This window comes from Gadus macrocephalus, chromosome 17, assembly GCF_031168955.1.
Source record: "Gadus macrocephalus chromosome 17, ASM3116895v1".
In the NCBI taxonomy this organism is placed as follows: domain Eukaryota; kingdom Metazoa; phylum Chordata; class Actinopteri; order Gadiformes; family Gadidae; genus Gadus; species Gadus macrocephalus.
This window is the reverse complement of record NC_082398.1, coordinates 9,013,256-9,026,339: the sequence shown is the minus strand read 5'-3', so window position 1 is coordinate 9,026,339 and position 13,084 is coordinate 9,013,256. Positions and strand designations below refer to the sequence as shown.

The following is a 13,084-nucleotide window of genomic DNA, read 5'->3' as shown; positions in this document are numbered from 1 at the left end:
AAATATCCATTATACAGCAATTTAGGTGAGTTTTTTTTTGTTAATATAGGTTTTGAATAGGTCTATACTCTGACCACCATCACTGATTTGACAGCTGAGAATGTTTCTTCAGTTAGGGCGTGTTCACATCTAGCATTTTTTGTAATAGGAAAAAGTTGAGCCGACCGTTTTTTCAACCAAAAAAAAAGCTGGCAGCGTTTTTTGTCCTAAAAGCCCAGAGTGCGTTTTTTTTCTATCGCCTAACAGCGAACCCATTGTAGACCCAACGTTACTCGCCTACTAAGTATCCAGGCTAGAGCCCATTAGGCATGTCGTAGATCTTGACATATTCTGTGATTAAAACTATTAATTGCTCAACCGGCCCTTTCCCGAGTGATTTGTCCGCCATTGTTTCTTGTTTTGACAGTTGAGATTTTCCTTCGTAACGAAGTGTCAATGTTCCGCTTGTGATTGGTCAGTTGCCCAAAAGACGCCTGACGTCGGCCGCTCTCTTCCTGAAAGTTGACCTTTTTTTAACGCTCCGTATGGCAGAAGAAAACGCTGGGAGAGGCGTTTAAAAAAACGGCTGTGACATTTTCCAGAAACGCTCTGCTCCATAGGAATATAATGTAAAACAAGCGCTGGCAGATTTGAAAAAACGCTTGATGTGAACACGGCCTAACAAGGGTCATTCAGGTCTTTCTCGCAGAAAAAGATATTCTAGTTCCCGTTCCCACTTCACCCAGTAGCAGAGAGGGATCCGCGACTCAACACGCAAAAAGACAGAATAAAATAAAGATGATAAGAACGATGCCAAGAAAAAAGAGGACAGGAGTCATGACGTGGTGATGAGGGAGGGGAATGTTAACTGCAAAAATGGACAGGAAGTTAGCCAAAACGACATCAATGCTAACAGTGCCTTTAATTCTTGAATTGAGAAATAACCCAACAAACTAAATTGGAGTAGAATAATACAGAAAGGTAAAATTACCTGCAAACTTCACGATCCTCTGCAGTTCTATGTAGGGAAATCAGAAGAATTAAATTAACTTAAATTAAGTTATTTATCTTCTTATAGGCTAATCTTCCAACCACTTTCTTACCGATTGGAGTCAATAACTCCAGTTTGTCGAGAATTTCATCCATCAGGTGTTTTATTATACTTCGGAAGGTGCCGAAGGAGGTGGATGCATCGAGTGCTATCTCTGTTAGGTTGTTTTCCTCATCTAGGACCTTGGTGGATGGATAATTCTAAAGGAGTAGAAAAAACCAAGGGAAATAATTCAGTCATTTACTTTACCGTAACGGTTTAATCAGAGACAATGGCTGACACCGAATGAGCTACATTTACACAAAATTGCCTCTGTCACCTGTAGGAAGTCAATATGATCCTCTGTGTCAGAAATGCGCCTCAGGTCCGAGATGTTCCTCTTCAGTTCCCCTATCTCGTTGTTGAGCTGCTCCGTCATTTCCTTGGCCTGCCTCTCCACCGCCTGACTCCTCTCGTCCATGGGCAGGAGGGCATGTCTTTTGGCGATCTCCACGTAGGAAATTAGAGATGAAAGTATGCCGTCGATATCCGTACTCTCGCTGCGTAAGTGATCCTGAAAGAAACACAAAGGAAGGACTGTGATTATTATTTGGAGGATTTATTTTGTTCATTATTCATGCCAGTAGCATTTGCTATTTACAAGAACCACAACAACATCAGATCAGATCATAAAATGTCATACTTTGTTGTTTGCCTGTTTTAATTGGATTGAAAGCGATTTATACATGACTGAGAACAACTGAAGCCTCTGTATTTTTTGTTTTTTTTAACTTTTCAAAAGGAAGCAGCACAATCTCAAGTCTGCCTCAACAATTGTTAATTCAATCCCAAGATCTCTCCTTTAAAAATACATTACTGTCCTCACCTGGGAAACCTTCAACGAGGAACGCATTTCCTTCAGCTTGTTTTTCCGTCTCACAATCCCCCCCTGAAACTCTCCCTCGAGGTAGTTCAGCTGGCCCTTCAGGGAGAAAGAAGAACATCTCAATTTTGACTCCCATATGAAGCTGGAGTATAACATCACTTTTCACTCAATACTGATAGTGGTCATCAACAGCTTTCAAGGTCAATGTTGTACCGAACCAATTTGCAATGTGTATTATTTAAACCCTAACCCTCCATTTCGTTCTCTTTGGGCGACACGTTTGGCGATATGCAGTAACTTTCAAAAGGGTTACAATTAGCGTAGCCACTGACCAGCTCATAACATTCATAACACTGCAAATCTGTGGGCCATAGGCTCCATCTCTGTGTTGCCTGATTTGGTGGAAGAAAGTCACTGATCAGACACTCTCAAACCATCTTAGATTGCGGGTAAGTCAAGCGGCTGGGGTGTTTGACTCCAAGCAGAAAGATACTGGCTTTGATCCCCAATTCCCATAGTCCACCTGTCAGCAACTTAGAGCCAGATGTCCTAACCCCTATCTACTCCTCAATGGCACATCTCTGAAAGTCACGATAGATAAAAGCGACTCATGACTGCAAAATGACAACATTAAAACTCAAACATGTGAGATCTTCCAAAACCCTCACCCTTTTCTCCTCCCACTCCGTCTCCACGGAAACAACCTCCTGCCCCTCCTCCACACAGAGGACGCAGATGCAGCGGTCGCTGTCGCGGCAGTAGAGCTCCAGGGGCCGCCCGTGCTCCGGGCAGGCCCTGTCGTCCAGGTTCTCCACAGGCGGCACCATCCTGTGGCCCCTCAGGCGGTTCTTACTGTCGTGGCCCTCGAGGTGGGCCCGGCAGTACGACACCAGACACACCAGGCACGACATCACGGCCCTGCGGGCCCCGGGCCCAATACAGACGTCGCAGACCACCTCTCGGGGCCTCCCGGCGGACCCCTCGGCCGTTTGGCCCCTGGCCTCCAGCCGGGCCTGGTTCAGGTCCTCCAGGAGTCCCTGCAGCACGACGTTGACCTCGGGGATGCGGCTGAGGTGCTGCCTGCAGGTCGGGCAGCTGTTGTCACTGTACATGGCGTTGCGGTTCAGGCAGGCCTTGCAGAAGGAGTGGCCGCAGCAGGTGGTCACGGGATCCGAGAACAGGTCATTGCAGATGGGGCAGCTCAGGTGCCTCTCTACGGGCAGGCTCAGGCCCGAGGGCTGCGCGGAACGGGCCGGGTCCGGGATGGGGCGCAGAGACATGAGGCTATGCCGAGAATATATGTATGGTTACTACTATGAATGACGATATTAGATGTGATAACACCACGACACAGTGCTTTAGCAAACTATATTCATAGTTCTAATGTAATGAACATACCGAAAATAATGCTCGTAGTGATAGGCTTATAGCAATGGTTATAGTGATGCAGCCAAAATAAACCGATTCAGATTCAGGTTTGCGTAACAAACAAGGAATTTGACTTCGGTTAACCCTTTGCTCTCAAAGTATCCGACAACACTCCACACTTAACTTATTGTTAAAGAACACAAAACCGAAAGAACAGTAGGCCTACGAAATATAAATACACTGTTAAGTTTAAGTGACAGTATAACAATACAATATAATATACTAATTTGCAAAAAATAATATACAATAACAATATAATAGGAAGAAACAATATAAGGGAGGAAATGGTGCAATATCAGTGCAGTCAATATACGTTCAGAGAATTAAGATTTCAATATAACTATACTAATACATAAGTTTGAAGAAGGAGGGGGGCGTGTTATCCCCATGGTTACGACCAACGTCAACGTACCGACGTTATAGGCCTACTGTTTTACTAAACTTACTGGGCTGGGTTGCACCAACTGGGCGTTAGCCTGGTCTTAACTACGCCTTGTCGTAGCTTGGCGTTCTAAGTCCGACCTAACCGTTTACGCCGGTTGCACCAAATGGGCTTTAGCGTTCTTTTCACTCTGACCAGGCGTAAATCCTACGCAGTTGCGCAAAAAGTGGGTATGCACTATATGCGGCGCCAAAGCGATGGAAGTAAAAAAAATTGAGTGGGCATTTTCTGTTTTTAACAGCGTTTGTGTACATGATATGATGATCAATAACAGAGGAACGTCACTGATGGCCCTGCTCCGCACACGGCGCTCGAGTGGGCGCCCCCTCGACCACGCCCTGGAGGCGAGCGCCAGAGTGTCTTCATTTGAACAGTATTGTCATCTGATGACACGTACCTCAATATGGAGAGGCAGAGAAGAAAGCCCTCAGGGTCACAACATAGAAAAAGAAAGATTGGGAAGGAGAAAGGGTGCGCAGGGATGAAAGAAAGCTTTCCAAAGTGGTTGAAAGTCGTTTTTATGTCAGTGTATCAAGAGGAGGCTTGTAAATATTCAGGTTAGCTAAATCTACTGGTAAAACAACAGGTTACTGTTGTCTTGCAACTGTGTACTGATCAGAATGGAGCCTACAATATAACGGATCATAACAAGAAAAATAAAATAACTTGTTTGTGGTATATATTTTGTTTTACTTCAACCTCTATGCAGGTCTTTGTTTGATGTCAATAGACCCAGTAAAAACGGTTTGGTGAAGCTAGAGTTGCTGACACTCGCCTTGTGGTGGGTTTTAATAACTGGCAGTGTATTTCAAAGATACTGAAGCACCATGAAACAAGTGGTTACCACATAAATGCTTATCTGATGTGGAAAGAATTGGCATCCAGCTTATGCGTAGGTAAAACTATTGATAGCGAATTGCAGAGAGCCTGTTGACTCGAGTGATCGACTGCATACTCTTCCTTGCAGAAAGAAACCTGCCACTGAGGGGGAAAAAATGCACAGTTAGGAAATCCTAGAAGTGGACATTTTCTGGGTATCTCTTATAGCACGGTATGTTGTTACTCTGGCAGAGCATCTTAGAAAGGCTGCCTCTAAAAAAAAACACCGGATATCTGTCCTGGTGCACTCAAAATGAATTTTTTGATTCAATATCAGAGTGTGTTTGAGGTCAAATTTGTGCCCAGATAAAAGAGGGGGGGGGCCTGCTGTGTCTGCATACCCCCCCAGAAAGTAGGCAGTTGCGCCCCTGATCCTACGCCTGGTCAGGGGCAGGCGTAGAGTTGAAATTCCAGGCTGTTTCTATAGCAATTGCCTCCAATCCGATGCAGCGCTACCACCATCCTTGTAACTGCTCATTGCGCTTCGCTTCTATGCAAACGGGGCATTTCAAAGCACAGCCGGCAAAATGATCAGTGTTCACAGATCGGCCGCGGTTATCCGGAGGGTTTCACTGCCTTCATGTGGAGATAAGGATGCACCCAAACGGATAGCTGCGTGCACCGTTCTGCACAACATCTGCATATCCAAGAGAATCCCTCTCCCCAGACACCATAAGCCACCGGCAGTCCCCGAGGAAGACGTGCGTCCAGCCAGAGCAATTGAAGATATCGCTGGCTGATTAGTCCGTTCTCAATTTATTAATCAGTTGTGAATAGGGTGACCACTGATGTCTCGCTTTGTGCGGGACAGTCACGCATTACCATTACTTTTTAAACGTCCCGCAAATTGAGACGTTGTCCCGCATTGTTATTGACAGTCAGACTCGATTATTTATTTATTTTTGAAATGCGCTTTTTATAATCTGGCATTTATCAAATAGCTGTGTGCGGAGACAGCAGTGAGGGCTGTCATCAGGAGGCGGGGCGTGCTGTTTGATCATGTCAATCAAACTGGGACGCATACGCCGGTTAAGGGCATGCCCACCAACAAGAAACAGTGCAAATCGGGTCAGAACGGCATGCAGCACGAGACGGAGGAAAAGCACGACTCGTACGACTAAGAAGAGGAAATGCAGCGAACAATAAAGAATGGGAAACTATCTATCCCTGGGTGAAACCAGTGCAAGGCGAGTCTGGTAACGTTTTGTGTGAAGTTTGCTTGAGTCATTTTTCCATTTCACACGGAGGTGAAACGACACAAAGAATGCGGGACTCACAAAAAAAAAAAAAAATTGATTTGGTGCATATTGCCTAATTGTATACACAGCTGTGCCTTTAGTTGGTATTGTCCAGTAAAAGCAGATAATTATCAAATGCATTTCTAGTTAATCTATGTGATTCTGAGCTGTGTGAGTTTTGTTTTGTTCAGATAATCACAATCATGTACTCCATGTAACCCAATCCAGTGCATGTTCTACTCGAATAGGCCTATGTGGTTCAGTATATTGGTCGACCAGAGCTGAGTTGTGCTGGGGTTAGTTTGCTCCCTGTTGTTGGAGAAAAGGCACATTAAAGTTCAATGCTTGAAATAACAATGGTAGCCTTGACTGTCTGTTCTGTTTGATTGTCAGTTGTGTTAACTTGAGGCGCTGTGAAATAGCATGAAAGCTCCATGCCTTGCGAGAAAGTATCGCACGCATATCACTGGCAGTGTGCGTGCGTGCGTGTGTGTGTGTGTGTGTGTGTGTGTGTGTGTGTGTGTGTGTGTGTGTGTGTGTGTGTGTGTGTGTGTGTGTGTGTGTGTGTGTGTGTGTGTGTGTGTGTGTGTGTGTGTGTGTGTGCGTGCGTGCGTGCGTGCGTGCGTGTGTGTGTGTGTGTGTGTGTAATTTAAATGTGAATAAGTGCACATGTAAGTCTCGATTTTGTTTTAATAAAGATTGTTCAGCATGATGCAGTCTAGTGATTTGGGGTTACGTCTGTGAAGTGTCCCTTCACACCAAAGCTGAGACCAAACTTACGCCCATGGAATAAAGTACCCAGCCTGTCAAGAATCGGTGGCCGCTTCATTCCGACCATATTCCGACCTATAAGGCACACTAACCATCTCGTAGTTGGAGGCAAAAAAGTAGGCCTATACGCGCTCCAATGGTGCGAGATAAAAATATAGCACATTCATTTGAATGATTTTAGCTTGTGTGTGTGTCCGTGCCCGCGATAAATCACACACAAGCTAAAATCATTCAAATTAATGTGCTTTGTGATGAATAGAACACATTTTTATCTCATATGATTCAATCACGTCCTATACTCTCTTGCGCTCCGCCTCCAACTACGGGATGGTTAGTTAATATTTTCCTGCTGTCGGCTCCCAGACCGAGGAGCACAGGTGATACGTTCCCTCCAGGGCCGATGCTCTCTCGGGGGCAACACCCTTCACAACGACCGACAGTGAGTCTGCTTATAGGTCGGAATATGATGGAATGAAGAGGCCACCCACACACAACCGGATTCGTTCATTACTTCACTAAACTGACACGCACGCTATCGCTCGCACTCCTCGCTCGTCCACCTACTCGCTGACGACACACGCACACACACACACACACACACACACACACACACACACACACACACACACACACACACACACACACACACACACACACACACACACACACACACACACACACACACACACACAGAGACAGACATACACACACACTGCCACTGATATGCGCACGATATTTCGCCGTGCTCATGAGATACTTTATCGTGCGCAGGAGATACTTTATCGTTTACGGGTTCCGTAGTAGGCTACACCAGACAACACAATACATATTTTAATTAGGCCTACATTCGTTTGCAGTGTTTTATTGTTATGCATTAACACAATTGATGGATGACAATGAATAAAATAATGAATTATTTATTTCGGTGTACAGCATGTCAAGTAAAATAGTAAATAGCTGTCGGCACGAGATATAGCAACGCGGTGATATAGGCATACAATGGAACATTCACATGGCTAAGATCGGTTAAGACCAATTGGTGCAACCGGCCTGTTAAGTAAACAGTAGGCCTATAACAATACCATATATAGGCCTACTAATTTGCAAAAAATAATATACAATAACAATATAAGAGGAATAAACAATATAAGGGAAGAAATGGTGCAATAACAGTGAAGTCAATATACGGTCAGAGATTTAAGGTTTCAATATAAATGTAATTACAAAAACTTTTTTTTTTCTTAAGAATGCTTTGTGAATCCGGCCCCAGGTTCTTAAAGGCACCCAGTGCAACTTTATGTAAACATTAAATGAAAAATAAACATTCAATTTCTAGTCTTTTTTACACGTAGTAAGTTTCAATAACTCCATACCATTACATATCGACATTGAAGGAGCAAAGATGAGACGTCGTTGTGTGGTGAGAACTGATAGAAAATCGTAAACAACAACAATCGCCGGTGGGGTGAAGCCATTTTTCCATTGACTGGAAGCCTGCTTTATTTATTGTAGGTTACAAAAAATAAAGAAAATGGCGGCATTGTTGTTGTTATCGATTTTGTATCAGTTCTCACCACACAACGACGTCTCATCTTTGCTGCTTAAATGTCGGTATGTAATGGTATGGAGTTATTGAAACTTACTACGTGTAAAAAAGACTAGAAATTTAATGTTTATTTTTAAGCCTCGAAAGTTGCACTGGGTGCCTTTAAAACGCCTATTTGCATAGGCCTTTCATACAATATAATTGAACGACTGCAATTACCCACACTATTATGTATACAATGGAGCTTATTAGTTACTAACACGCACAAAGCTGAAGTGACGGTGAACCCATTGTTTCAGCTTTGAAATATTAAATTCATATTGCGCTTTGCTTTGAGTTTCAGGAAGGAGTGGGGCGTGGTATCCCCATGGTTACGACCAACGCCGACGTGACAACCTTATAATAAGCGATGTTGTATATGAAATCCGCCCCACATTGTATCTTTATACTATCGGTGACCGGGAAGCCTCAACCTCACTCGGACGCGGACGTGTTGTTATACTAGGTAAAGGCTACTTGTATCATGGCCTACTAAGTTTACTAAGTATTATTATAGGTTACACCTGGGTTCGCAGCATAGAGACACTTTACCATATTTGTGTGGGGAGAACGGCAAAACGTCTTTTTACTCATTTCTTTTTTAATTCGGGTCTTCTTCCAGTAACAGTAAAAAAAGATCCATTGCTTGCTATGATGACGATATGAGCCATTACGACGTTAACAAATAAAACTGTCTCTTTGAATCAGTTTGACAGCGGAGTGCACACCAGGTCGTCTTTACCTTTTCATCTCAATTGCAGTTATTCAGACCTCGACCAATTGTCACGGATTTTTCTAAGAACAACCTCAATTTATCAGATCTGTCTATATAAATTGTGTTTATTCTCTAATGGTAGCCTAACGCTGATGATTTGCATTTCTAAAGTTTAAACTTTACAGAATGAAAGATGTAGCCTAATTTGGCCACAACCGCAGCGCAAATGCAGTAGGCCCTATATAAGTAACAATATGACTTAATATAGCGAACGATTACCTTTCATTCGCCCTTGGGTTATCCCCGTGAAGATCTCCCATGGTGTCCATTGTCTCTCTCCCTTTTCATCGGCAGTGCACTACTGGTACACAGGGACTCTTCCCTTTATATGCCACAGTAAACGCCTTTGGTTTCATTTCTGTGCAAATGCTCTTCCCAGACATAACTTTTGTCTCCTCCTCATCAGGAGGAGACAAACGATGGGAGGTCGATGGACTCACGCATCATTTGTATATTGTTTGCCTTACAAATGAAAGCGTGTAGAGCAGGTTAGACCTAACCTGCCTTTATCACATCAATAGGTTTAGAAAGCCATAAATGATCGTTATCACACCAGATCCCTTATATTCTTTATATGTTTTTCACAATGTACTTACTATATTACCCCCCCCCCCCCCCCCCCCTCCATCCCCAAGACCATTCTAACCCTTCGTCAGACTTAAAATTAAAGGTAGGCCTACCAACACGAAACTACACGCTACCATTGCTGTGCCCATTGGCCGCCACCTTGTGGTTAACGATATACTAAGTATTTTAAGGATTCAATGGTTTGATCCACGTTTTCAGTTTTGTTCAAGTCATACGCAAGCTATCAAAAAATCGTTTATTGGTCTTATTGGGGTAGGCCTACTTTACATATTAATACTTTAAATACCATATGCTTGATAGGCCTTCTGACATATCAAGTAGTCCAATAGTCCAAAAATTATTTCATACATCAATTATTTACACAACGATAAATAAAATATACAAAAACACATTTGTGGTTTATGATGGTTGCTGTCACAATCACGTAACACTATTTTCCCTTCTTGGGGCAGTCTGGTTAGGTGAATTACCTACTGATTAATAACATGTAATCAGTGATGAATTGAACAAACATAAATGTGTAGAAAACAAAATAGAAATAATTCAACAGATACATCATCAACATTTTACGACATAAAACATAGTTTTGAACTAGGGTTGATCACAACTATATCAGCTAAACAAATTAGCTCCCTCCTCATCTTTGTCATATCCTGGCTGCCACCAGAGAGTACTGGAGCGTACTGGAGGATCACTGGCTGCCGCCTGTGATCCTCCAGTACTCTCCGATGCAGGCCAGGCAGAATGCGTGGTGGCAGGGGAGGCTGACGGGCCGGGTGAGTCCCCTCAGACAGATGCAGCAGTCAGGGACCCCCGACATACCTGGGGAGAGTCACATCAAGGTCAGAGAGAGAGAGAGGCTGTTAAAGAGCACGGTGGAGAGAGAGAGAGAGAGAGAGAGAGAGAGAGAGAGAGAGAGAGAGAGAGAGAGAGAGAGAGAGAGAGAGAGAGAGAGAGAGAGAAAAAGAGAAAGAGAGCAAGAGGGAAAGAACGAGGAAGGAAGAAAGAGAGAGGCAGAGGTGCAACTTAGGGAAAGACAATAATTGCAAAGTGTTTCCTCCCTACGAGTCAACACTGGGCAGGTCCTTAACCACAGCCACTTTCATGGTCACTGTCATGGTTACCGCCATGGCAGACATGGCGACCATGTGTGTATTGTACTCCATGCATCAGACACAGAAACACAAAGACAGAGACAGAGACAGAGACAGAGACAGAGACAGAGACAGAGACAGAGACAGAGACAGAGAGAGAGAGAGAGAGAGAGAGAGAGAGAGAGAGAGAGAGAGAGGCTTTGATGGGGAAAGAGCGAGAAGGAAAGGGAGAGCAACACAGCAGTCTTGGACCTTGATTTGGATTCTCAGGAGTCCTGGTGTTGTCATTAAGCCATTAATGTCAAAACTATGACATTACCAGGACTCCTGAGATTTCTGGATACCATAGGCTGCCGTACCCTCTGGACACCCACTTCACCTCGTCGTGGTGACACGGGTAGATCATTTATCACCGGTAAAACTTTACACCTGTTTGACACCTCACAATTAGGTTGTTGTCTATTTAAAAACTTTTCATGAGTAAATGGTTTATGACAGCAAACAGCTATTCTTGATGACACAGACAAACAGACACACACGCACACACAGAATCTTAAAGTCCCCGAGGCACATACTTCAGCTCTTAATATGACATTAGAATACTACCACATCAGATTACTACGGTCTACTGGAATGATGTACATACATACCTACTGGGACTACCAGCTCAACCTGTTGGACTCCTGTCAACTGTGCCAAAACCAAAACTAAATGGTGCACTTGGCTGTTCAAAGGTGTTTGCCCTCATTAGGGGGCAAGCATGCCCTCATTAGGAAAGATAAAATGTAATTAGTGCTATATATACCTGTTAAATTACCACATCGTCACACCCGTGTTACCAGGTTGCTGATTCACCTGGCATAGTTTGGAACATATTATGCCAGGTGTCTTGTGGGTGTATTATACAGCCCATCATATCCGTCCTTTTTTGTTTTGTTTCCACTGAATATATAGTACAGTTACAACATGTGGATTTTTATACAATCTCTACAAGTTACACTTCATTCCCACACCAACCTGCATCAGCAGAAAACAACGATTGGAACCAAGGTCCAGATGAATAAAAATAAGCAAACATTAAATGTGTGTGTGGGTCTATGGTTTTGTATTTGTGTGTATTTGTGTATTTGTACAACACATTCACATTCACATTCATACAATACATCTGGTGACATCTAATAATGTATTGTGTTATGTATTGGCGGGAAAATGTACTATCTCACTTTTACCAAGTCCACCCCAGGTTCCCCACCTGCATGTCGTCTGACTAATTAGGTGGTAATGAGGTCACCTGTTGCGGCTCGTGAACAGTTTGACCTCTGTCTGCTGGTGCTCGCGCGTAAAACCATCTAATGTCTCCAAGTTAATGTCATCTTGATATTGTCTTAGTAATTTAAGCAGATATTGGTTGGCACGGTTATGTGTGACTAATTAAAAATATGCTCCTCTGTTCTCCAGCTTATGGAGCAACTACGGTTCATATTCCATTGTTCGGTTCTTGGATTCTTTTATATCTGTTCACGAGTAGAAGTTGGGGTACCAGTAGATATTTCTTTAAGTCTAAGCTTGTTTTGTAGTATTTGCTATATCCGGGCCTGTGTGCGGGCCTGGACACATGCTTGTTTACGGACTTACTGCTGACGCAGGCTTGTTCCCGGCCCAACACACGACAGGATGACAGATTTCCAGTTCGGAATTGGATGGCCAGATTCCCACTTTTCCCGTCCTTACCTGTTCCCAGAGCTTAAACGGGGGCAAGTCAGGTCGTGTCCGTTTTATTTAGCTCTCTAATGCAGTTCATACATGATGCTACCCCCCCTCCCCCGAAATGAATCTATTTGATAAGACTTGGGTAAAGATCAACTCATTGGCTGAGCTCTAAGGTACAGAGGTGTTTGATGTGAGCGAGTCCCAAAGTGTAGGATCAGGGCTGTTCTGCATTGTACTCAGGTGTGCTCCTGAAGCTTTATTGGTTGGTTTCTCACTCACAGGCCGACAGTGTGTGGATGGAAATTGACGACCAGGACGACATGCCCACAGCTGATGAACTGGAACAGTGGGTTGAGGATGTGCTGTCCGGTAAAATAGACCCAGATATGGATGATGATGATGAAGACGACGACGATGATGATGATGACGACGATGATGATGATGATGATGATGAAGACGACGATGATGATGATGACGATGATGACGATGATGACGATGATGACGATGATGATGATGACGATGATGATGATGACGATGATGACGACGATGATGACGATGATGATGACGACGATGATGATGATGATGATGACGATGATGATGATGATGAAGACGACGATGACGATGACGATGATGATGACGATGATGACGATGATGATGATGATGACGATGACGATGATGA

General features: G+C 43.7%; 1 protein-coding gene across 1 annotated transcript in view; it reads right to left on the bottom strand.

Moving 5' to 3' along the window:
* The window catches only part of LOC132475889 (E3 ubiquitin-protein ligase TRIM21-like), a 10,275-nt gene extending 885 nt beyond the window's left edge, over positions 1-9,390 (bottom strand). The window contains exons 1-6 of the mRNA XM_060077269.1: positions 9,233-9,390; positions 2,564-3,179; positions 1,896-1,991; positions 1,350-1,583; positions 1,083-1,230; positions 971-997 (exon numbers count right to left, since the gene is read on the bottom strand). Of these exons, the coding sequence (XP_059933252.1) occupies positions 971-997; positions 1,083-1,230; positions 1,350-1,583; positions 1,896-1,991; positions 2,564-3,179; positions 9,233-9,282 (1,171 nt within the window). The 5' untranslated portion in view covers positions 9,283-9,390. The remainder of the gene's footprint in view (positions 1-970; positions 998-1,082; positions 1,231-1,349; positions 1,584-1,895; positions 1,992-2,563; positions 3,180-9,232) is intronic.
* Positions 9,391-13,084: the final 3,694 nt, after the last annotated feature.